Source organism: Vigna unguiculata, chromosome 6 (genome assembly GCF_004118075.2).
Source record: "Vigna unguiculata cultivar IT97K-499-35 chromosome 6, ASM411807v1, whole genome shotgun sequence".
Lineage (NCBI taxonomy): Eukaryota > Viridiplantae > Streptophyta > Magnoliopsida > Fabales > Fabaceae > Vigna > Vigna unguiculata.
In genome coordinates this window covers 21,879,187-21,905,294 of record NC_040284.1, presented here as the reverse complement: position 1 = coordinate 21,905,294, position 26,108 = coordinate 21,879,187, and the positions used below count along the sequence as shown (strand labels likewise).

Below are 26,108 nucleotides of genomic sequence, written 5' to 3'. Positions count from 1 at the left end.
CACCAGCCAGACTATATATATGTTGTAGACACATGTGCTTGTCTTGTTAATGTTAATGTGTCAAAATCACAGTGTGATATTTTTGCGACAATTCGCTTATTATTGAAATATTGAATAGTAACTTTCTATAACCAAAATAAGATAAATATTAATTAATTTTTGATAAATTATATCACTTCAAGAAAATGTCTCACTAACGATCAATTTTAGTGATCAAAAGTTATTAATCATTTGGTTACTAAACATTAGCTACCACGTTTTTTCTTTATCGAAAGAATTGATTTTTAAATTAGTCTTTAATTAATTAGTAATTAATTTAGCAACCAATTATCATTTTTTATTCATAATAGTGTCTATTTTAGTAACCAATATTTTTTTTTAAATTGGTATCTAAATTGGTTGTTATAATAACTAACAGCTTTTGGTCATTAAGATTGGTTGTTAATGAAGCATTTTTTTTTTAGTGTATATAGACATGTGAAAGAAAAGAGGGTTAAATATGTTTTTGCTCTTTTAACTTTGAGTGAAAATTGGAATTAATTCATCTTTAGAACTTTAGTCTAATTTAGTCTTTCAACTTTAGAATTGCGTAAATTTGGTTCTTTTAACAAATTTCTTTGAAGTTTATTTGAGGTTTTAAATGCTTTTCATGATAGCATTTGAATTGTTTACCATATTTGATATATTTTTGGTTCAATGTTAAATAAACTTAGCAAAATTTAGTTAAAATGACTAAATTCAAGTAGTTCTAAAATTGAGAGACTAAATTGAACCAAAATTTTGAATATGGACTAATTCTAATTTTCACTCAAAGTTAACGGATCAAAAATATATTTAACCCAACAAAAATAAATCTTCCAAATAACTAGAAATAGTCCTTCATCGTGACAATAAAGTAAAATTCAAAAAATATATTATAAATAAGAATTTGCTCTAAAATATCGGTTTATATTAATGTAAGTAATAGTTATTTTTTAATTGAAAACATTTAAATTCATGTGTTAATATGGGTTGATTTGGATGTTGATGTTTTGGAGATGTGAAGTTTCCTTCACTAAGTGGTCGAACTGCACTATGGAGTCAATTTTCTTATCTGTGCTTTTGCTATCACCTTATTATATTTTTTCCATTTTTCTACTTTCTTTGGAATGTTTCAAAAGTTAATAATACACAAATGGTTGGAGAACATCAATCGTGTGCATATTTTTTTAGGATTTTGGTTCTTGAAATTTTTATTGTTGTCGGGAAACCATGTTTGCAATAGCAAATTAATTTCAGTATGCCCAGTTTTATTACAATAGCATATATTGACAGAACTAACAGTCCCAAGAACAAAGGCTACTTTGTTCTTTGCACTTAAAATGGTAATCACTGATCTTCTCCAATAGTGATAATTGGAGGCATCAAGGACAAGTGAAACCAAAGAGATAGCAGAATTTTCATTTGAGTGCTGGTATATAAAACTTTGCACTGGTTGTTCATCTGCCATAAATAAAAATTAAAAAAAAAAGGAAAGAAACCAAGATAAAAGTATCTGTCTCAGCCGGTTTTAACCATCGACTTTGATACCACTTGTTAGATTTAACGAAGAAATTTCATTAGGAAGATACAACACCAATAAGACCTGAGTTCAACACTCTCAACTCACGAGTCTTTATTCTTATATAGTTCTCTACTTTCTCATTTCTAGTAAATGTGGAACTTAGACTCACAATTTATTCTTACCAATATTTTTTCTCAAAAATAGTCTTCTATAAATCTTTTTTCTAAAGTTCTTCTACAAATGGACTTCTCCTCTATCATCAATCTTCTTCACACTTATTTACCTTGTTACAATTAGATGTTATGATATAATTTCTTCTCTTCAAATGTAGACTTTAATTAGTTGCCATTTGAACAGTTTCAGCTGATGTAAGACAATTTAATATTGTGCCATAGGTGGCATGATGGTTGTGGGGGAGGTAAGGTGGGAATTCCATGTGTCATGTCTCAAATCATGAAAAAATAATTATATTAAAAAAATGATAAATAAGTCATTTTCTTTGAATTTATCTAAAATATGACATGTTGGTGCATCATAGATGTAAAAACTAAAAAACCACTTAGTTTTAAACATCATGTGTAAATCATTATATTTTATGATGGAAGAATACAATCATGTTTAATAAGTGTGTATTTTGTAGATCCTATATTAAGTAGAAATGATGTAAAATTATAATATATAAATAATTGAATAACTGAAATTATACACTTTTAAGTTATGGTTTGCAAGGCAGAATGTTAACCCAAGAGATCGAGCACAATTGTGGTAAAAATGTTAAATTTTATCAATTTGTTTTATATAACTTTGTTCTGTTAAACAGCTAATTTCAACTTTCAAGTGATTCATCATCTATTGAGGCGAGGAGAAACTAAATTTCAAATGTCAAACCAGTCTCATTATTATTATTATTATTATTTTCTTTTACTCCTCTTTGCAGGCCTATTATTCATCATTAAGCCGCTAAAATTTTAAAGATATATTTTCTTGTTCTGAATGAATCCAATTAATATTCATCCAAAAAAATAGATAATGATGGATTCAATTAAATTATTATCAAATAAATCAAATTCAATTATATTTTTAATTAATCAGTCTCATATCCTGTACAGAAAATGATAAATTAAAGGGAAATATATGTATTGCTTATATATTTATATATATACTTGAAGACATTCATTGGATCCATAGTCTTTATATCCTTCTATCTAAATACACACATATAAACTTTTTTTCATTATTCATACAATAATATTGCACCCTCTTGCAGATAATTGCTTGCTTACTGCACACTGCACAATCACATGAAAAGCATAAAGTTTAGAGCAAATGTAGTTGAAGAGAAATTTGTTAACAGAAAAGCTGAGTGTGAAAAGAAAAAAAATGGTAAAGGGCACTTACGCAGAACAGTTAGTGGAAGGGTAGATCGTGAAGGGACAGCGAGAGCCACATATTCCAGGAATTTCATTGATAAGGTCATAGTTAATGCCATTGATGCGTGCAGCTCTGTCCTTGATGCATTGGCATGCTCTTCTTCGATCTTCCACACTCCTGTAGGCTGCATTCAGAGCGATTATACCTTGGCAACACAAAGATGGCACACTCACTCCAAAAATTGCAGAAGGTACGCATGGATACAGCAAAATAGCGATTTGATTACATGTCAAGAAGGTTTGACCATAAGAGCATGTTATGAGCATGCAAGCCATCATTGAAGCAACCAATGCCACCTTAGTCACTGCCATTCTTTTCTGTCTTTTGATCAGTAAATGTGTTGATGAATGGGGCATTACGTTGGCTAGGGTTTCTACTATATATATAGAGAGAGAGAGAGAGAGAATGGAGAATATTGCAGTGGCTAAAGGCTGCGACAAATTTTAAGATAGAGGGAAAGATTCTTTTGGTGTTTCTGCGTCATGATTTATTTATTTGTGGAATAATATCTAAAGAAATTTCAAAGAAGTGAAGTGAAGTAGAAGGATTCCCTTATTATACAATACCCAAAATAAGGTAATGCTAATTAATATTTAATAAATTATAGATATGCAATATTAGTGTGAAAAAAAAAAGATTAAAACTTCCAAATAACCTGAAATCATCCTTTATCATGACATTAAAGTAAAATTCAAAAAATATATTACATATGAGTTTGCACATATTAATGTAAATACTAATTATTATTATTTTTAACTGTAAACGTTTAAATTCATGTGTTAGTATGAAATGATTTGGATGTGTTGATGTATTGGAGATGTGAAGTCTCCTTTACTAAGTAGTCGAACTTCATTATGGAGTCTATTTTCTCATCTATGCTTTTGCTATCACCTTTGTTGAAAAGCATTTATTTTTATTTTTCTATTTTTCTATTCTCTTTCTATTGGAATGTTTCAAAGGTTAATAATACACAAAAGGTTGAAGCACATTCTAGACACAAATTTTAGTGACAGATTTTGTATCACAAATCAAGTTATAATAATAAAGATATAATGGTAGTTGAGAAACTCATGATAAAGGAAATGTTACTATTGTCGACAATTATTTAATCTCACGTATAAAATATAGATATTTAAATATAAAAGAGTGTGTTAAAGATTTTATATCTATTATTAATTTATAATATATAAATGAGAAGAGTCGACCATATTAATAAGATTAGAGAAATTCAATTATTTTTTAATTGCTTATGGATGTTTTTTAATCTATTTGAAATTGCTTAATTAGTTCTATTTATTTCACATGAAGCTTATTTTTCTGGGTTCTGATGTAATCTGTTTTCCTCTTTAGTCATGCTTAGCGTAGAAGAAACCAATGTCAGAAATGTCACGTGTTACCTAAAAAATTGAAATATAAGAATTGGGTGAATCCTTGTAATCACGTAGTGATGCTAAATGTTGTTTTAATGGCAATTAAATTAATTTGTTGCTAAATTTTGTAGTTTATTTTCCCTTTATGTTTGAAATGCCATCATTCATTCTCTCTAGGAAGCTTCTGCATAATAGGGTTCAGTGTTGGCCAAAATTACTACACTCCAAAGAGACAATCAATTTAATTAAATAGATAAATTTGCATCACAGTTGCAAAATGGGCAATTAGTAACCAAATAGGTTGTTGAACTTTTTTTTTTCATTTCGAGGGGAAAATAGAGAATAAAATTGATAAATTTGAAAATTGATAATTATTAAAAAGTGAGTTTAATCTTAATTTATTCTTATAAAATTTGTTCTTACAAAAATATGTATATGTTTATAATATAAGAATTATCATTCTTATATAATATAATTTGACTTATTAGTTAATATAAGATTTTCAGCATTAATTAATTTAATAAATTTGTAATTTCTCTAGTGTTGTTTGATATGAGGAATGTTTTATAAGCTTCAGTTGGCAATTTATGTTGTAATAACTTGTAAAATTAGTCGTAATTTGATGCTGTTGTACTTACTATAATAGAGCATTTTTTTCGAAAGTGAAAAACATTTAGTTTATCGACAAAAAAAAAACTCAATTAGGTTGGCTCACGTGTCTTCATAATTTTCCACATGAAAGACATATATACATTTGTTGAAAAATATTTATAATATTATTTTATTGTGCTGCCTGTTTTTTCAATGATTTTTCTTGAATGTCAAAATTTATCACTATAAAATTCAATTATAAATATAAATATATAAATATAGACATGAAGATAAACTTAAGTCTAAGATATTATTATCTAGAGTTAAAAGTATGATAATTAGTTACTTTTACTTATTTTATAATATTTTATTTTGAAATTTAATTTTTAATTTCCATCATATTAGTTTTTTCTGCATTTCAAAGAGAATGACTAAAATAATTATGACTATATTTTGTATTCTCTTTTACGCTGTCAATAAAAATTAATTTAGTTCATTAAAATAAACTTCCAAGTTAACAATTGGATAAATGTTGATTTTTTTTTTAAATTTAGTAATTAAAAGCATGAAAAGAAATATATCGACTATAAACTGCAGATTTTTCTAAAGTTTTGGAATTAAATAAAATAAATAAATAATATATTAGAAATTAAAAAAGAAAGTTTCCGCCATCTAATTAATAAATTTGTAGTTTCTCGTGCGTTTAAATAAAAAGAATGACTAGGCATTAAATAAAAAACAATCCATCAAGTAGCAATACTTGTATAGTCTGCTTTATTTAATAGAAAAAATATGATTGTAAAAGTTTTAGTAATTTTAATTTGAATTTATATGAACTGTTATATTTCATCTAATGTAAGATAATTGTAGCTGGAGGTAGAGAGAATAATCTTTAATAGAGAATCTAATTGCTATAAAAGAAAGATTAATTAAATACTAAAATCAACCACATGTTAAATCAAATGGTTCTCATTTCTTTAGTGAAAAGTCTCATTTAGTAATTGGAAATAGAGCCAAAGATTTTTGTTGTTTGCGTTTGATAATTCAAAAATATCTCATAAAACTTCAAAGAAGTAGAAGTTGCGTGTGTTAATTATATTTGTCAAAAATAAAGCATTTTTGGTTGTGTTAAATCAGGATATCTCCTATCAATATTAAGATATTCCTTTTAAGGAATAAAAATACTAAAATAAATGGTACCTTCTTCTAACAAAGTATTTCTTTTTTTCTCATTTCATCTATAATGATATTTTATTTTTATATGAATTCTCAATTTTAGACTTAATTAAGTTTAGGTATTTGATACATTTAAAAACTTTTAATTAATTGTTAATAATTTTTTATAATGTATTAAGTATTCAATAAATTTATATTTATATTTTTTAATATTCTTCTGTTAACTAGGTCTATGACCACTATGCCGGTAAAGTGATCTCGTGATTATTAGCACCTTACACATGTTTTTATATTATTTTATTATTTTTAATTTTGTAATTTTAAATTTTATAGTTTTCTAATTTCTTAGTTTTATAATTATATAATTTTAAACTTTATAATTTCATAATTTTATTATACTTAAATTAATATTTATTAATAATAAGTTAATATTTTTTTAAATAAAATAACATAATTTAAGTTGACTTTTATTTTCTTGAGAAAAGAAAAAGCTCAAATGATTTTTGTTTTTTGAATTTTTCAACCATCCTATTTAAATGGATTTTTTCAAAAAATAAATAACAAGTTTATATAATCAACTCTGAATATTTTCATGAATGTTTTAAATTACGGCTCTCCAATGAAGTAAATTATAAAAGTTACAAATATAAAAATGTGTCAACATTTTCTTTTAGTTATTAATTTTAATACGAATGCAATGCAATATAAATGGTAATATAATAACAAGTTATCATGTAATATTTATTAGCCTTTATAATAATTGTCATAAGTAAAATACCTTTAGATCAAGTACCTGAAAATCTTTTAAATTAATTTAGTATTTGTATAAATTCGTCCACTAATCAATCATTCAATCCCCCTAATATAAAAAAATTAAGCTGCTGAAAACCTAGCTAGTTTTGCGACCCAATCACTAGCCAAGGTTGAAAAAACACAAAAAGGAAAGGAAATAAGAAAAAATAAGACATCAATTAAAGTTTATGTACCCTATCTGTGAGTTCTTACTAGAGAAAAATATGAGTTAGATTATAAATTTACATGGCTATCAATATCATACATGTAGCCGTTGAAGGAACTATAATTGCATATACATATTAAAACTTAAATACCATAACTAGTATAATTCAGACCTCGAAATTGACTTGATTTCTTTCGTACTCTACCAGAATGGGAACCTGTAATGTAGACCCCAAGTTAATAATATACCTTTTCTTGTAATAAGCTACACCATGTCTTTCTACAATGAGTCAAAATGCTTCTGCAATTTGTTCATCAAGTTTTGAACAACATTACCAAGTTCCTTTCTTCTTCTGTATAATACACCAATTGAAAACTCTACACACAGTAGCTGCCAAAATGAATGCAGGTAAAACTAATACAAGCCTCTGATTGCCAATATAATTGCATATTTTATATGGTTGTCACTATTGTCTAGGGCAGACACACATGGATCGGTGTGACAAGTCGGCCACAGATGATTTTTGACTGAGAGAAAAAAAATATGGAACAACAGTATTGAGATTTATATTCCATTTCTTTATTTCAAAATTGGAAACATGAAAATTTTGTTGAGATTTTAAAAGGATGAAGTTCATTATATGCTGTACACAATGGCAAGAAACCTTACTCTACTGATACATTAGAATCTACTTTAAAACAGGTGACAACCATAAAACTTTCAGATATATTTATGCTATCGTAGTCGAAAAACAGCACTTTCAAATCTAACCTTCAGCTGAGTCGTTGAAACCAGTCACGGATGAACTTTGGATCCCAGTTGGTCCTCACTAACTGTACTATTTGATGCTGTTTTAACAAAACTTGATCGCAGAGAGAAGTTGCTATCAAAATTGTCATTACCTGAAAGTATTAGAGTCCTGCAGATAAGAATATTGTAATGTTGTTTACGGCATAGACCAACTTGATCCTCCAACTAAAAGATTAGAAGTATGAACCAGGAAGAAGAGAGGCAAAGAGCAAGAAAAAAAAAATTCAATGATCAAGAAACGTAAAACAAGATATCAATTTAGAACGCAGTTTACCAACTCCCGATATTATAATTTCCATCACATTTAGCAAGCTTTAATGTTCTAAGTTATATTTTGCCAGTAACATTGAGGCTGGGATATTGGAATTTGAGCAAAACAATATCAGAGTTTCATAGCATTGCTTCTTAGCAACATTGTTGTCGTGGAAGTATGGCATGATGGCAGCACCATGCTTGGGACCCATGGCTAAGCTACATGTATCAAATACGATGCATATCCAATATAGCAATATGCTTATTTTGAAAATAATAAGACACAATACGTGACTATTGAAATATGTAAAAAAAAAATCTTAAAATATAATAAATATATAATTGGAATTGTGTAAATCCAAAATACAATCATATTTATTAGACATTGTCAAAATAAAAAATTATAAATTATTGTAACTATAAAAGTATGAGTGTTTATAAATTAGATACTTCACCCATAAATATAGGTAGTGTCCTAAAAAATCTAATAGAGATATGTGATACAAATATAGGTAGTGTCCTAAAAAATCTAATAGAGATATGTGATACAAATTGAAGTATCATAGATGATGGATGGTAAACTTTTAATGAGAGGGGGTATTTAGAAATTTGTCACAAATGTTTTCAAAAAACTAAACCAATTCCAAATTTGTTTAGTGTGTGTTCAGTGAGAAAGGCAATGTCTCCATCTCAGGAGTGCTGTCTATTCTGGCAACTATGCACCATCTGATAACTCATTCTCTGCCGCTACTCTTAATCTCAGCAAATTAAGCATTGGCTTCATTTCTTGCCCTTGGCCCCCTCTCTGTTTTCACATCTCAAGTCTCACCACCTCTCAGCTATCTCTTACAAACTCACTAAACCATGATCCAACCCCAAGAAGCCACAGTCCTGAACAATTACTGAATCCACCATAAACCGTAATACCCAATTAACAGAATACTGTTAATCACCTTGAATCCTTCACTTTTGTTGACATGTAATGTTTTTATTTTAATTATTATTCGTGTATAGGAACCCAACTTTAGGGTTAGAGTTTAAGGGAGTGCCTTGACTCTTTGTATTCTGCCCCTTTGTACTCTATATATACAGTAGTAAAACTGTAACAGTGTAAGAAAACATTCACTGTTTTACTTCATTAATTTCTTCAAGTGGGGACAAAGGGATGCACCAAACAAATACTATCTTTCAGAGAAAGTACACAGGAAGAATCCAATAGGGAAAAAAACAGAACCATTGCGATACTTGATGTGACTGTGGATAGGATAAATTAGTTTAAGATCTTGGAAGAAGGTTGACAAGAAGTGGGATGAGGATGAGAAGAAAATCGTCAAATTTTTCAAGATAATAGAAACAAGATTTTCACTTAATAGATATTTGTTTGGATACTAAGATAACCTATGGTGTGCTTGGCTAATCCTTTAGTAGTTTAGTATTCAGGTTAATTTGGACATAAGGGTGGGAAGGAGAGTGTTTGACCACTCCTTCCACACACCCCTCCTTCTATATAAGGAGAGCATAGGTCATACTTTTACATACCTTCCATAAATCTGAAATCTAGAAAGATTTTGAAAAAGAGTCTTCATTCTTCTTCAGAAAGTTCTCATCGTGGAATTTTCAAGTGGCAATCCTCTTTCTTGCTTAGCTCCATACGAGTGGCGTAAGGTTGATTCAAAGCTCAACCATTCATGTTAGTTTCAAAAACTAGCAAATATTTTGGTAACATCTTACCATTTTTTGTCCTTCGTTCTTTGAACTTTTACTCATTTTCTTGTTCTATTCTTGTCTTCTTCTTTGAGGATCACATCCTCAACACTCTAAACCATCCTTGATCAACCAAGAACACCTCCATCTAAGCCAAACCATAACTCAACATAAGCTCACAGCCTTTGCCCAATTGAGGCACCAAACTATGAAGCAAGGGCATAGCTTCTTCAGTAACCTGTTCTAGTGTCTAACATTGACGCATGTATGACACAAGTCCAACACAAGTCTTACAATGATGTTAGATGGATGGATTTGATCCATTTTTGTATTAGGAAATAATGTATTCATATTCTTATACTTGACTAACTTTTTTATATATGATTTTGAATATATAAATCTTGATTGACAATGTAAATAATTCACAATGATATTCAATATACATGAGTATGTCTCTGTGTGCCCATGTCCTCATGTCCAACATTAAGGAGATTATAGGTGTTGCAATCAGTGTAGTAAGTATCGTACAACTCACGATACGAAACGTACTATACGATACAAGTGTTTGGTGATACGAATCGCATGGTGTATCATTTTTGTTCATGAATTGTGTTCTATACGATACGATTTAGGCCTGAATTGTACAAATCGCAATTCGAAACGCGATACAGGTTGAAATTGTTACTGAATTGGGTCGGGTCGACCCACCCATTTGAAACCGTAATTTTTTTCCCTTTTGTATTTTCGCGTGCTCATTAACGTTATCTCTTCTTCTAATGTCATCTCCTTCATGTTGCCTACCCCCTCGCCTCTCTTCTCTTCTCTCCTTTCTCATTCCTTCCTTTGTTTTTATCTGCGTCTGAGCGAGCAACAATGGTCGCGTCGTGGTCGTGTGGTGGTCGTGCAATGGTCCCGCAATAGTCACGCGGTGGTCGCGCAATGGTGGTGCGGTGGTTGTGCAGTGTTCTGGTGGTGTTCGCGCAATGTTCTGTTGGTGTTCGCACAGTGTTCTAGTGGTGTTCGTGCTTCTGGAGTTTTTGTTAGAGCTGTCAAAATGGGTTGGAACCCGCGAGCCAACCTGGCTCACCACGGGTTCGGGTCGGGTTGGGTTGAAACTTTTTTACAAATTTCAGTATGGGTTAATTTTTGACCCGGCTCATTTAGAACCTGACTCATCCGGGTTGAACCCGTGGTGAGCCGGGTTAACTCACCAACCCGCAGATAAAAGGGTTATACAAGTGTTTTTTATTAAGTTGAGCTTTACATTTGGGTCATGTTAGGTTTTTTTTTTTTAACCAACACATAAATCATTTGTATTTTTTTTATTTTGGTTTGTATTTGAATTGTATTAAAGTTTATTTAGATTGTAATTAGAATTATAATTTTGTTTTGACTTAAAATAAAATAAAAAAATTGTATCTTTTTTAATTAAGTAAACCCGTGAGCCAACCCGTTTAACCCGCTAACCCGTGGTGGGTCGGGCCAGGTTCGAATTTTTTGGCTTGCTAAAAAGTGAGTCGGGTTGGGTTGCCTCACTAAATCATCAACCCGTGGTGGGTCGAACCGGGTCGGGACGGGTTACCTGTTTTGACAGCTCTAGTTTTCGTGCAGTGGTCTCATGGTGTTGGTGTAGTGATCTCGCGATGGTTGCGCAGTGCTGCAGTGGTCGCGTGGTGCTGCAATGGTGGTCGCGCAGTGTTGTGGTGGTGGTCACGCGGTGTTGCGGTGGGGGTTGTGTGGTGGTGTGTCTCCTCTATTATGTGCAAGGAGGTTCTCACGTTTTTGTGCCTCAAACGTGAGTAAATCATTTATATATATATATATATATATATATATATATATATATATTTATATGTTACATTTTTATAATGTTATAAAATGTTTATGAATCGTAAGATTCACAACGATTCACGATTCAAATTTAAGCTCTTTGATACACGATACGATTCACGATTCAACTACCATGGTTGCAATCATGGCAGTTGAATCACGATACAAATTATGTATCAAAGAGCTTATATTTCGTATCGTCAATAGTAAGATTCAAAAGCATTTAAAAAATGTAACATATAAGACATATAAACATGTAATTAACAATAACAACCATATTCAAAAAGAGTGGTTGTATTGATGAGCATGTTAGATTAATGTTATAATGGTTAGATTGGGTTGTGTTGTATGACCTAATTCCTTTGTTAAATGGAAAAATAAAATGGGCAGATAAATGTTTGGCCAAAAGAGTATCAGAAAGAAAAGACAAAATTAGGGTTGTCTTCTCTTATGTGTGCTCATGCCTTTTCATTTTCTGAGGGCACTGCCTCTGCCTCTTCCTTTTCATATGGGAGCCACTTTGCCTCTTCCTCTTCACAGGGGACCCGTTGTGCTACTAAAGAAACCATTCATGGCAATCGAAGTAAGGAAATGCAGGAAGTATGCATTTCTTCTAGCTCAGTTCACATAATAAAATGAAGCAGATTAGGAGTTTTTCAAACCAGGGTCATGCGACCCCACTCATTTTAGAGTCAGACCTAAATCCACAATTCAAGATGTATTTCTTGTTAGAATCGCAATTCTTGCAACTTAGAGAGCAATATGAATGATACAACAACGACTAATGTATCGTGGCGATTGCAAATCGTATCTATAGCATGATATGAATCATGTATCATGCGACACTTACTACCATGGTTGCAATATCGATGTCATGTCTACTGTTTGTGCTTCATAGGCACCAAATCTGCCACATAAATGGCCCAAACTTCACACAAATATAACAAAATTTCAACCTAGCTCATCTACCTATAGCTTCTGCTAACAATCCCAAACCTTAGTTAAGCTTGAGTAGCTAGATCCTAATATTCAAGAAGCCTAAGTCGGCTCTTATGAATACTCCATTGACTTAATTCAGTATGGATGAATATAGTCATAAATCTCAACAGAAGGAATCAAGCAATAAAAGAAACCACACGTATCAGTTTGTATATCAACCCAAGTTAATAGAAAAAAAAAAAAATCTTAACGATAAAATGCAGGGAAAAATACCTCCACAAGATATAGACATAAATGTTCAAATACCTCCACAAGATATAGACATGAATGTTCAAGTAGCACATTAGGGTAATCGTATCATGTTTCTCCACTTGTCCTTCAGATCAACCTAAAAAATAATTGTTTTTCCAAAATCAGTTTGATATTACAGGTACAATTCCAGGAAGAAACACACAGCAAAGCATTTTGGGCAAGAAATTGCTTACTCCACTTCTGTTGTCAAATATGTTACTGTAAAAACTTCTGATCGTTGCCCAGTTTCCTTCTCCAAACCTGTATAAGAAAAAAAAATATGGTGAATGAGAACATGAAATCTTAAGGCACAAAACTATTACAAATTTATTAGCTTCCCAATGCACTTATATCTAATATCACATTTAACCAGGAAAATTTATGGTTTGACTAGTTTAGAACAAGTGCATACATTTTTACACCAGCCCTTAGTGTCTCCTCTTCCAACGAACTCCATTTCCTTTTCTTCCTCCTAGGCTGTATTACTTGTGGCGAGTTGTCTATTGAATCATCCCACTGGAAAATAAAAGGACATAACTTATATGTCAATGCCAAACTCAAAAACAAAATGGCAACCAAATTGAAAGTATCAGCAGCAGGAAAAAGAATCCATCAAAAAGAGACTATTAACCATCTTAATGATCAACATCATCTTTGGGAATCCACATGCCACTGGATCAATTGGTAGCAAGGTTTCACATGTGGTTTATACATCATGATCACTATTGCAGTTACACCAGTTTCATTGTATTGCAAATATGAAGCCCGGACACGCCTCATCAATGGCATGTCCCGTGTCTGACATCGGACACTGATACTCGTACGACACATATCAATCAAGTGTCCAATTTGAAAGACATTTTTTTGTCTTTAACATGATTTTGACATGACTCCAACACAATGTTAATAACCACAAATTCAATGATTTTCTAAAAAAACCTATAAACTTGTAAATTTATCACATAATTTTCTATTATGATTATAAAAATAAGGAAAAAATATTATATGATCACTACTTTTCACTTTTTTGGATATTAGATTGATAAATTAGATTCATTTTTGTGTTAGTTGACAATTTGTTAGTTAAAAGTTTGAAACTAATATGTATATGCATGCCGTGTCCCGTGTCCTATGTTTTTCAATTTAGCCGTATCTCCGTATCCGTGTCCATATCCGAGCTTCATAGATTGCAGTTGTTTAGAACTTGTCTAACCACAAGAAAGAAAGCATGGGGAGATGGTAATCCTTGCAGGACAGCTTCCTCCAAGAGATAGAAAGCATTAATCCATGAAAGAAGTTACCTCGACCAAGATAGCATTCTTTACATAAAAACTTAGACACTGGCTAACAATACAACATTAAAGGAATCTGCCCCTAGATTAAAGCAGACAATAAGAAACATTATTACCTCAAGCGTGTGGGCAGTTCTGTTTCGTTCCATTAAGTTGGGCTGATGCATATCACTACAATGAACAGAAGACTTCTTCCCAAGATTGGCATCATTAGACTGAAAAAGTACAATACTCCGGCAAACATTTGGATCTGGTACATCTACATCTGGACTCTGGTTTTCAATAGGTGGCTCAATATTTGTATCACTTGTCGCCAATTTTGATCTTACAACTTCAGATAAATGCAATGCATCAGGAAGAGGATCATTGACCAATGCTCTTAAATCGTAAGAACTTGATTTAAGGGATTCTCTAACTTTTCTGACTTCAGAACTACGAACAGAATCATGTTTGCTCCCTGATTTTGCGGACTCGAGTTCCCCTGAATTATTTATTTTAACTCCCTTATGACATGCACGAATTGTAGAGTGTTTGTGTTTAACACGAAGATTCCGCTTTTGAATTACTATTGGGAAAACAAATGTAAAAAAATGTAAATAACAGTGAAATAGTAGAAGAATAGCATTTATCGAACAGTGTTGTGACTTCTTCATTGAAGTTACTTCCAAATAATGAATGACCAATTTTAACAAATATGCAACATCTTTCAAAAGTTTAAGCCAATTTTAATTTGACAGAATTTTGTAGTGAGTGGAGTCCAAAGTGAGGGAAAAAATACTAATTGGTTCCACTTGACGATAACAATACTAGTAAAGGCAACAGCATATACACATCTTTATTAAAAAATGTTTTGCACGCATTCATATTGCAGTTGATACTCAATGAGACAAACAACAAATTACAAATTGATTTCCCACATCTTTGCTTTCGTGTTGTATACACGAACTAATAACATGTTTAGGAAAATGTTCCACATCCAAAAAATTCACATTCAAGTTGTGAAAAACACAAAAGCTAGAACTAAGAGTGAAAAATCACATCCACGACCCATTTCCAAATCACATCCATGATGTAGGGAATCATTGAGTATCCAAACTCACACTTCTTTCCACAGACAAACACTGTTGCATGCAGAGGCACGCACACCTTGATTAAAAATTCTAAGGCAGTAGATAAAATATTCATATACTTAAACTCAGAGTAATTAAAAAAAAACATATTTAAAAAACGTTGCAAGCGAAAACATAGAAACCTGGACAAAGCATGTAGTGGAAACTAAAAACATGCCTCACAAAACCCGACAGCTAAGTTCTGAACAAATTAAGCTTCCACCACTTCCATTAACTACCACAACTTAAACAAGCACTACTGAGTGTAACAACCAAAAATAAATAGCAAGTAACAAACAGTTCAAACTTCAAAGCAAAAAATCGAAATTCAATAATCAAATCTCACAGTCGTTAAAAAAGGTACCTTTATCTCTCTGAAGTGGCAAGTCACACCCACCCACTTCCGGATTCGCATCAATTTTCTCTTCCAATTGTTGCATGGCCTGATTCTCATCATGCATTGCCACATCCTCCATGCATGCATGATCACCATCATTTCCATTATCATGACCATTATCAATCCAGTTACCACTAACAACAAAATCCTCTTTCTGCTTGGTTAAACCCTTCGACATCGCCGCAACCGATTCCAAGAACGAAGGACCCATCGATTCCCACGCTTCGTTCAAATAGGTCATCAACTCTTTCATTGCCTCCCTCCTGCTATTCAAATCCGCCAGCCTCTCGCAAGCCCTAGAATCCCCAAGCGCTGCCTCCACGTCGTCCCGCCACCGCGTCAGCTCGCCAGACATAAGCCCACTCCGGCGCGCCTCCACCGCCGCCACGCGGCCGCGCCAGATCCGCCTCACGGCGCCAGAAAACTCCCCCTCTGGATCATCGGGTGCGGCGGCGAGGTACTTTACAGTGCACTCGACGGCAACGGCTACGTACGCTCGGCGGAGCGCGACAGAGGTGGAGGCACCGTCGATTTCTTCGAGGAGTTCGAGGATTTGGAGCACAGTTTCCGAGAGGGAGGCCTTGAGGAGGAGGCAGCGGAGAGTGCGTAGGAGAAGGGTCTTCTTGAGGCGGGAGTCGGCACCGGAGAGAGGAAGAGCGTTTAGGGCTTTTTGGATTAGGGAATCGGGAACGGAACTGCGGAGGAGGAACTCCATCACCCACCGGGAAATGTCGGTGTCCATTTTTCCGATTTCAAAGTTGGGGAATTTGCGCTCATGGAATTGGGATTTGGAGAGGAAGAGATAAAAATAGTTTCTTTAATTATAATTTTAATATTCTTAATTTTTCTATCAGTAATTTTTAATCTTCTATTTGTTTAATAAACTTAACTAAATTTAAAATTTGTGATGAATTTATATAATTTTAATTGAATTTTATCGTAATTATTTATCTATTAAATATTTTTATATTTTTATATTTTTTAGTTAAATATTTATCAACTAATTTTCTTATTAATTGAGTCATATATAATTATTATTTTATTCTATCACATTTTTTAAATATAAAATTGTATATTTAATGTAAAAAATATATAACTAATGGAAACTACACTGTAAAATATAAAATAAACATAAATGTCATAATTTATATATGTAATGATGAAAAAGATAAACATGAATGTCAAAATTTATGTCTTGAATAGTGTTTGGTGCGATGTAAGAGGAATTATAGAAGAAAAGACAGTGGAATTAAAAATAAAATAATAAAACAATTTATATTAATAGGTACTAGTGGAAACATTGTCGTGTTTTTTTTATTATAGATAATTAATTTAATTAAAAATAACTAAATTTAAATGATTAGTGATTTAAGAAACTAAATGGTAAAATAATTAAATTTATATTAACCATCATTTAAAGAATAAAAGTTGAAATATAGTTATTTTGGTTAAATAAAGTTCTGTAAAATCGGAAAGAAATATGTACAGTACAGGAAAAACAAACAATTTCTTCGTATAAATATGTAAATAGATAAAATTGGTGACGAAATTTGTATACTGAAAACAGGTATGAGACGATTACAGAAAATAATCCTCTCTATTAATGAATATAATAGTTGTTTCAAATTTTATTAGATAAATTGAATTGATTTTGTAGATAGCTTTTTATTGTAGATAATTATTTTAGTTAAAAAAAATGTTTAGTTGAAAAGAAGGTCAAGTTAAAAAAAAAATCATTTAAAATATAAAATTCATAAGAATTTGAATACATTTATTAACTCCAAATATTCTAAATTAGATAAATAAAGTCAAAAGTTCAAGTATTGTTTTATATAATATGCTTAGAGAGAAAATTATTTTGTTTTACTTTGTTATCATTATTCTTTTTATTCATTTTATTGTAAAAGTATGTTAATATTATATAATAGATTTGTTAAGGTTATGATTAAGACATTTTTAAACAAATCAACAAATTTTATTGGTATAATTTTTTTTCTGCTAATAATAACAAATGAAATTATAGGTAAATAAACTTTTTGTTCATTGAATAATTTGTATATAATTTCTAAAAACTATTGTTTTTTTCGATATATTAGTCAATGATTTAACACTTTTTACTTCTAAATCTTATAGAGATATTTTATATTATATTTTAAGTATTTTGTAAATAATTTGTGATACTAAAATTATTACTGAGGTATGAGAACCACTTGAATTAAATTATGCATATGTAAAATAAAATAATTATCTTGATTTTTTGTGAAAATTAATGAACGACAATAAATATATTTTTATAAGATTTATGAATTTGAAAATATTATTTATGACAAAATTAAAATGAATCGTTTTACTTGACACCACGTTTAGAATTTTATGATTTAAAAGTTGTCTCCTTCATGATTTATTTGTTTTTGAAGTTTAAAATATAATTTTATGTCTTCGTATATTTTTTCTCAAAATCTTGTTCGAATATTTTTATCTAATTATAAATTTGGATGTTAATACAATTATTATGTGTGTTGTTGTATTTGTTTTCTCATCTAAAAGATTTCATTGTGTGTGCTAATAAAAAAATTGTTTATTACAAAAAGTTGTTTTTAAGTGCAATTAATATGTTTGGTAAAGGATATATTTGTGATGCTATGTTTAAGTTAAGCGATACCTTTATCTTCTAATAAAATATTTAGTAGTTTTTCTTTAAATATTACAAAATGTGAAAAGTTGTGAAATATGGCATGTTATTATTACAAAGGTTAAGAAGTTTAGTAAGAGACTATTCAAATGATATACTTTTGAGTTACAAAGTTGATTACAAAAGAATAATTAAGATTCTTTGTTTTCATAAAGGTAATGAATATATTTTTAGAAATGAGTGATTTTTGTGAAACTTGTAGTATTGTGTTGTCATCTGGTGATAATATTATGTGTGATTCTTCTTGTTATGACATTCAATATGTGAAACTTCTTGAGATTATTCAAAGATATATTAATCCAAATTGGATTTCTGTTTCTGGTGATACGAAATCAATTATTGGTATTATGTTTTTCTTTGGGTGGAAATGCAATATCATGAAAGTCGCTAAACAAATTGTTGTTTCATGATCTACCATGAGAACTGAGATTATTGCTTTAGATACGGCTACCGCTCAAGCATAATTTCTTAAAATAAAATCTATATGATTACCATTTTTAAATAAGTATGAACCTTCTATCTCAATGCATTGTGATGTTAGCAAAAAAGATGTCTCCACTACCCCTTTGAAGCTAAAGATTTTGATGAATACTCAAGCAAAAATACTACAAGATTAAAGGAAGTTCAAGATAAAGATATAGAGTATATAGGGTGTCAAGTTACTCTAGATAAAGAGGAAGCAAAAGAGGAATAATCAGTCAAATCATCTCCCTTCACAAGTAAAACCATTTTCTCACGCACATAATCAATTAAGGTTAAAACATAATTAAATTATGTTTCTACATTTTTTCAAAATTAAAATATCTTTTGAATTGAAACTGATTTTTAAATCAAGTATTCTCTAACTATATCTTCTCCTAAAAATCATATTTTCAGCAGGGAATAAAAATTGATTTTCGAATCTATTTGATTTGACTTTATTTAATTAAATTGTGTTTTTACAGATTTTCAAAATTAAAAATATATTTTGAATTGAAACTGATTTTTAAATCAAGTATTCTATAACTATATTTTCTCCTAAAAATCATTTTTTCTGGTAGAGAATAAAAATTGATTTTCGAATTTATTTGATTTGATTTTTGAATTAATTGAATTATTTTTTGAAGAAAACTCAAGTAAAACTTTTTAAATAATCCAATTTGAGAAGAAAAAAAAAACAACACACTACTATCGAGAGGAAGCAAAAAAATATTGATTAAGTTTTTGCCTTTGTTATTCAAGTTCATTGAGAAAATTCATTTGTGCAAGGAGTTGATTCATGAGCATTCTATCTTTGTACTCTTACTCCAAGTGACAGTGTTCCAACTTTTTTTTTAATTGTAATTTTCATCCTTTGTTTTGTACAAATGAGGTGTTTCATCCCTTGTGTAATTCCATTTTTTTATCAAATAATAATTATTCAATATAGTAGTTGGGGCGTCACAAAAATCCATAAATTAGTCGCAATAATGGACACTTATCTCTATATGAATGACAATCCCATGGAATGAAGTTCTTGACCAGTGGCAGATCTTGACCAAAAAGTTTGAAGGGACCAAAATAATATACTCAAAATTTATATATTTAATTATTGTCACTAATATAACAAAAGTATGTATAATTGAGTTTTGAAATCTCCTTGCATGTTCCTCCTTACAAAAATGACAGGTTTTAAGTTGTATTTGATACAAAACCTATTATAAATAAGTTTTTCTAATTTCATCTCTTTATTATCATACATAACAATATGTAAAGAAGTAGATATGTCCTGTTTCCAAGAATATCTCCTCCTTCATCACTATAAAAATATGAATCTATTATTTTATTTTTCATCGATATACATATTTAACAAAAAAAAAGTTTAAGACTAAAAATAATTTATAAAAAATGAATAAAAAATAAAGAAATCGTAATTATTAGAAGAAAAATATATGATCATCAAGCCAAAACTAAAAAATGGTTATGAAAATACATATAGTATATAATTTTTTCTTCTATATTCATAAAAAAATAAATATACAAAAAATTTATCAGATGAAAAAAATACTAACTATTAAATTAATATTTAACTATCAAAAGATTAAAGAGAATTATCTATTTTATCTTAAAAGATGTAAGAGAACACATGAAAAAATGAGAGCAGAAAGAATGAACTTGTGTCTAACTTCCTTTAAAAAAATGCAAAAGTAAAAATTGGTAGAATACATGAGAAACTTAAAAAATAATGAGAGAGAAGATACAAAATATCTTAATAAATGTTTTTCTTTATTATATTTAATTTTATTTTTAAAAAATAACTCAATAATTTTTTTCTTTATTATTTTTAATTTTTAATTTTATTATTTATTAATATTAAATATCATACTTTATAAAATAATAAAAAATTATCTAATTTAATTTCCATATCAATACAATATATATTTTTAAAACTTTTTAAATAGTATATTTTTAAAAATATTTTAAAAAATTTGGGATATATTTTAATGAAAAATTAAAAATTTTGGGGAGGTCGTGGCCCCTGTAAAGGCACAGTATAATCCGCCATTGTTCTTGACTAAACTACACCAAATTATATGAATAAACGTTATGTTTCATTCCGATTGTGAAATGTATTATAAATTGTGATAATATTAAGGTTGATCCTATATAATGAAGTTTAATGGATAAGAATGAAGTTATTCTTGACTAAACTACATTGAATTATATATGAATAAATATTATGCTTCATTCCTATGATAAAGTGTATTATAAATTGTGACAATACAAATTAAAATATATGTATTATTATATTTATTTTTAAATACCTTTTAATAAACTCAATGATAATATGAGTCGCAAACTATCTTTTAAATGTTTACCTGATTGTAACCTAATGACAAATGACAGTTATTGAATCACAAACCACCCTTTAACTTTATTTGAGTAATATATTTTACAACTCAATTCACATTCTTTAAAAACAAACCATAACTCTGAATTATAATGATAAACAACTTGCCTCATACATAAATAATGCGTGTATTAAAATATCAATTATTATTTTTTATTATTCTTAAGAATAAAATGTTTTTTATCCACTAATCACATAATCGCATTTCTTCATTTATCCATTTTTTCACTTTTTAAAGCAAGGAAAAAATGAGAATTTTTAACATTATTTTAAATTTTTGTTCGTCAAGTTGCACGTACCCAAAAAAAAAACACATTATGTCAATTTTTTTTTTAATTTTTAATTTTTTTATTAAAAATAATTATAAATTTTGTTATAAATAATAATTTATATGAAATTTTACCGATTATTTTACAAGCACAAAATGATTTTTATCAGAAAAGTCTATAAAACATATTTATAAATTTTATAATTTTGTAAAAAATAATTATTCATAAAAAATATTTATAATTTTAAATTCTTAAAAAAAATATTTTAATATTTTTTCGTAATTTTTTTTTAAATTTTAAAAAATATATGAAATATGAAAAAATTCAATAGATGTCAATTCACCTTAGTAATTTGTTGTCCGACTAACTTGTAAGCACTATAATACAACATTTCTAATGAATGCATTTAATGACTAAGAATGTTCAAGTAATTAAAAAGGTGACTGTTATAGGTGAAATTTACGAAAAGTGAAAAATAAAAACAAATGCAAAAAAAGAATAAGTTGTGACAAAATTCTCAAAAATCACATAGGGTAAAGGAATAAAATATAAAACTCAATTTACTTAATTGCCAGGTGTTGACTATAGTTATAGTATAAATTACTTATTTTCTTGAAGCATTTTATTGCTAATTTAAGCATAGATGTTTATCTGAACTCAGAACTTTGAATTTAGAAAAGTAATTTTTCATTAGTATTAATAAAATCAATTGGGTATTATAGATTCAATTTATAATTTTTCAATATTTGAATTAATTTTCTAAAAAATATTTGTAGGCTTTTGTTTAAATAATTTTCTGTGGTCTTAAAATTATTTTCAAAATATGATAAGCCAGGATTGAATAGTGAGAGATCTAAAATTACAAGGCATCATAATGTGAAGCATTCATTATATACCTTAAGGAAGAAAAGTATTTCTAAAAACATGTAACCTGAAATGACCACACATTGTAAATATATTATATGAAGAAGCTTACATATATAATAATACCAACCATTAAAATGCTGATAAATTTTTAAATCTATGAATCTATGAAATTCAATAATGAGTATACCAACTCAAATAAGTAAAAAATCAGATTTCAAACAAACTAAAATATAAGATAACATTACAAATTACTTATTAATTAATGTTAGTATACGAACACATTTATTTAATTTATCTTGTTTTTTTTTAAAAAAAAAAAAACTATGTACACACCAAAACTAAATAACTTCATTATTTTTTTCATATTAAATATCATTAAAGTCCCAGATTTTTCATATCATTCATATATGGAATGACATTGAAAGTGAAATTGAAATGTGCTAAACCCAGTTGGAACTTTCACTCAAAAACGCAACAAGGATTACAACAAAATAAAACCATGTATGTAAATCAAATTGGTGTATATAAAGACATTGTTGGTAGCAACAAAATCTACAACGAACAAGTGAACTGGTTTATGTTTCCCTTTCTCTGGTCACCAGCATGACCAGGAGAAAGGTGAAACTTGCATTCATAGAAAACGATTCTGCAAGAAAGACAACATACAAGAAAAGGAAAAAGGGAATGCTGAAGAAGATTGAGGAACTGAGCACCCTTTGTGGAATTGATGCATGCGCTATAGTTTATGGTCCCGATGATCATGAACCAGAGGTTTGGCCATCGCATTGTGAGGTCCAAAGGGTGGTGGGAAGGTTCAGGAACATGCCTGCAGTGGAGAAAATCAAGAAGATGGTGAACTAAGAGAGCTTCATAGGGCAAAGAATCCAAAAGGGTAACCAACAAATAGTGAAACTTATGAAGGACAATGCGGAGAAGGAGTTGACGTTGTTCATGTTTCAGTGTCTTGCTGAAGGTAGGGTTTTGCCAGATGAAAATAACATGACCTTGGCTGATTTGAATCTCCTTTCATCAGTGATTGAACAAAACCTTAAAGACATCGGTAAAAGGTTGCAAACTCTGAATGTTGATCAGATACAACCGAATCAACAACCCCAGATGCAAACATCAGTGTTCCAATCACAGTTGAAAACAACATCATACCAACCCCATTTGCAAATGGCTCTTATGAGTTCTGGACATGGGTTGGATATGGATGTCAATCCCATGCAAAGGTTGTTGTTCATGAACTTGGTTAATGGTAATATAGATGAGACAATAATGCCTCCATTTGGTGATCCTAATCTCTAGTTTTGGCCAAACCTAGGCTTGTTATGTGTTTGTTGTTGATCCTATATGTTTCAGTTCAATTTTGATTTGTTTGTTGTTTTTCACTAATAGGTAGACAAAAGGGTAAGTTATTCATTGTTTTGTCTCAAGTGGTTTTTATTTTTTTATTTCTTTATATTTTAAAATATTAAAAAATGTTATCATATTATAAAAAAAGTTGTTAAAATATTATTGTTCTTCTTCTATACGTTCAAATCGAATAAATCAAATAGTTTTGCTGCACGTGTTCCTACTTGCAGAACATCATTATGGATAATGAGTGTTTTGCTTTTGAAAATCTAGTGTCTTATATAATAAATAGTTTATAATAAATAGTTAAGAATTTTAAAGTGGTGAAAAAAAAATGTGGCTCAAAATGAGAGAGTTTCGTGATGACTAAGGAAAATGATGCAGTATGTTTCATGAGATAATTTACTATGGTTTGGTCCGCCTATCAAAATATTTTTTTAATATTTAAAAATTAAAAATAACTAAAAATATATATATTATATAAACAAATTTTATAAACAAAAATTTTAAAAATTAAAAAAATTTTAAAAAAAGGTGATTTACTAGTCTGTCGGTCCGCTTTGAAACGGGACGTGTTGCAATATCTAACCCGTTTTCTAGTGACGGACTAATCCGACCCGACCCATTTTGACGAGTCAAGGACGAAGCAGGCCAAAACGGACCGGGTTGATAAATATAGAAAAATAAAATGCAGTTATTTTTTTCCTGTTATAAGTTGAATAATTGATAGTGATTATATTTCAAATTTAATAAGTACATTTTAGTTTTTATTAATTGAGATTCAATTTAAATGATTAATTAAGAATTAATTTTATATTTAATCTTGAATGATTTGATTGGATTTTGGAAAAATTATTTTTATACGCATCAATATGAGGTTAAATCTTATAAATTTGCTGAATTCTTAGTATAGTGAATTTTATTTTTGGTCTCGTGATGTATTTAATATTCGAGTTTTATCTCATTGAATTCAGCATGTATAGTAGTCTCGGATAAGAAATTTAATACCTCACCTCTAATTTTAACAAAAGTTTAACACTTTAATTTCAATTTCAAAAATTTAAGATGAAATATGATGGAAAATTATGAGTCAACTAAGTTATTGATTTTATAAATAAAAAAATGATTATATAATAATTTAAACTAATAAAAACCGTTGAAAAAACTATTTTGGACCACTGCAGTTTTGGAAAGTGTTCATTGTATTTATTCATTCTTTAAAGTAATGAGAAGAGGTTAAGTTCGGCTATATAATATTTGTGGTGGATTTTATATATGAAAGTATATCGACTATCATAATACGCGTATGTTTATAATCTTAACTAAATTTTAATGCTGAAAATGTTTCTAATACATATAGGTGTGAGAAAACAAGTCAGTCCGACTTTGGTCCGTTAGTGGTCCATTAAAAGTGGATTGGGTTAGCTTACCTATCCAACAAAAACGGATCATTAATGATAACTTGTACTGTACAAGATAGACTAATGTATCAATTGTTGGTTTATAATTTTTTTTAATTTCTTTTCAAAATTTTTTTATTTTTTATTTTTACAATTTAGTTATATAAGCATATAAATGATACTAAAACCATATTTAATCATATAAAATACTTTCTAAACTTTTAATGGATTAGTTAATATTTTTTATTAGATAGATTAAAATAATTATTATATTTACATGTTAAATTACTTTATTATAACTAATAATTAGAACTTAAATTTTAAGTATTAATAACTTAAATTACAATACTATTATATATCTGCTCCTTTAAAAAATATAATATAAACATTTATATTTTAATTATTTGTTATTTTATTTTATTTTTTTAAATGGGTTTTTGATCTGTTAAATTAACGAGCTGGATGGATCAGGTCAGTTGATGGGTTGAAATCTTCGACCTGACATGTCTCTCTTTAATACAACCCGTTTTGCTATCCCTTTATATTTCAACCATTTTTAATTTTAATTTACCTTTGAAAAATATGTAAATTACATTATGTTGATACATTATTCTCTTATAACACATTTGGAATTTTTATTTATTTGTAGGAATTGTTTAAATTTGTCCTTGTTTTTACAAATAATTTTTCCATTGGCCGGTTACGAATATAAGTGTGTACATATCCACCACATCCTCATTCATGTACTCTTTAAAATTCTTATTTGTCATAATCTTTATTACCGTTTAAATTATTAAAATACTTATAGTTGATCAGGTAATATACATATACCCTTTAATATCCATCTTTGTTCTCTATTTTTAATTTTATTTATACCCTTATTGATTCTAGCTATACCCTTTCCTCCTTTATTCTAATAGTTTGACTTCTTTTATATCCACAAAATCCACTTACATCTCCAA

At 29.2% G+C, this 26,108-nt stretch overlaps 2 protein-coding genes and 1 pseudogene across 9 annotated transcripts; 1 reads left to right on the top strand and 2 right to left on the bottom strand.

Moving 5' to 3' along the window:
* Positions 1–2,656: 2,656 nt before the first annotated feature.
* Positions 2,657–3,339, bottom strand: LOC114189012 (non-specific lipid-transfer protein 1-like). The gene is made up of 2 exons (XM_028077711.1): positions 2,942–3,339; positions 2,657–2,832 (listed from the first exon to the last, which is right to left on the bottom strand). Exons 1-2 carry the CDS (start codon positions 3,328–3,330, stop codon positions 2,823–2,825), a joined length of 399 nt encoding a protein of 132 aa, XP_027933512.1. The 5' UTR covers positions 3,331–3,339; the 3' UTR covers positions 2,657–2,822.
* Positions 3,340–7,061: 3,722 nt separating this feature from the next.
* On the bottom strand, positions 7,062–16,484 carry LOC114187915. Of its 8 annotated transcripts, none has more exons than XM_028076327.1 (7): positions 15,661–16,484; positions 14,304–14,752; positions 13,308–13,411; positions 13,090–13,156; positions 12,878–12,992; positions 7,841–7,988; positions 7,062–7,286 (listed from the first exon to the last, which is right to left on the bottom strand). In XM_028076327.1, the coding sequence occupies exons 1-5, from the start codon at positions 16,433–16,435 to the stop codon at positions 12,948–12,950; spliced, it is 1,440 nt and encodes a 479-aa protein (XP_027932128.1). In that variant the 5' UTR covers positions 16,436–16,484; the 3' UTR covers positions 7,062–7,286; positions 7,841–7,988; positions 12,878–12,947. The 8 variants fall into 8 exon arrangements, with proteins under 8 accessions (XP_027932128.1, XP_027932129.1, XP_027932126.1 ...); XM_028076328.1 differs by having other exon boundaries at positions 7,841–7,971; XM_028076325.1 differs by having other exon boundaries at positions 7,062–7,596; positions 12,911–12,992.
* Positions 16,485–22,993: 6,509 nt separating this feature from the next.
* Positions 22,994–23,698, top strand: LOC114188527 (annotated as a pseudogene).
* The last annotated feature ends 2,410 nt before the right edge of the window (positions 23,699–26,108 follow it).

Excerpts from the sequence above, each read along its gene's own strand:
- LOC114189012 (XM_028077711.1), bottom strand. The coding sequence starts at position 3,330 with ATGCCCCATTCATCAACACATTTACTGATCAAAAGACAGAAAAGAATG.
- LOC114187915 (XM_028076327.1), bottom strand. The coding sequence starts at position 16,435 with ATGGACACCGACATTTCCCGGTGGGTGATGGAGTTCCTCCTCCGCAGT. Across the intron at positions 13,157-13,307 it reads CTAAGGGCTGGTGTAAAAAT|GTTTGGAGAAGGAAACTGGG; the intron begins GTATGCACTTGT and ends TTTCTTATACAG. Across the intron at positions 12,993-13,089 it reads TATTTGACAACAGAAGTGGA|GTTGATCTGAAGGACAAGTG; the intron begins GTAAGCAATTTC and ends ATTATTTTTTAG.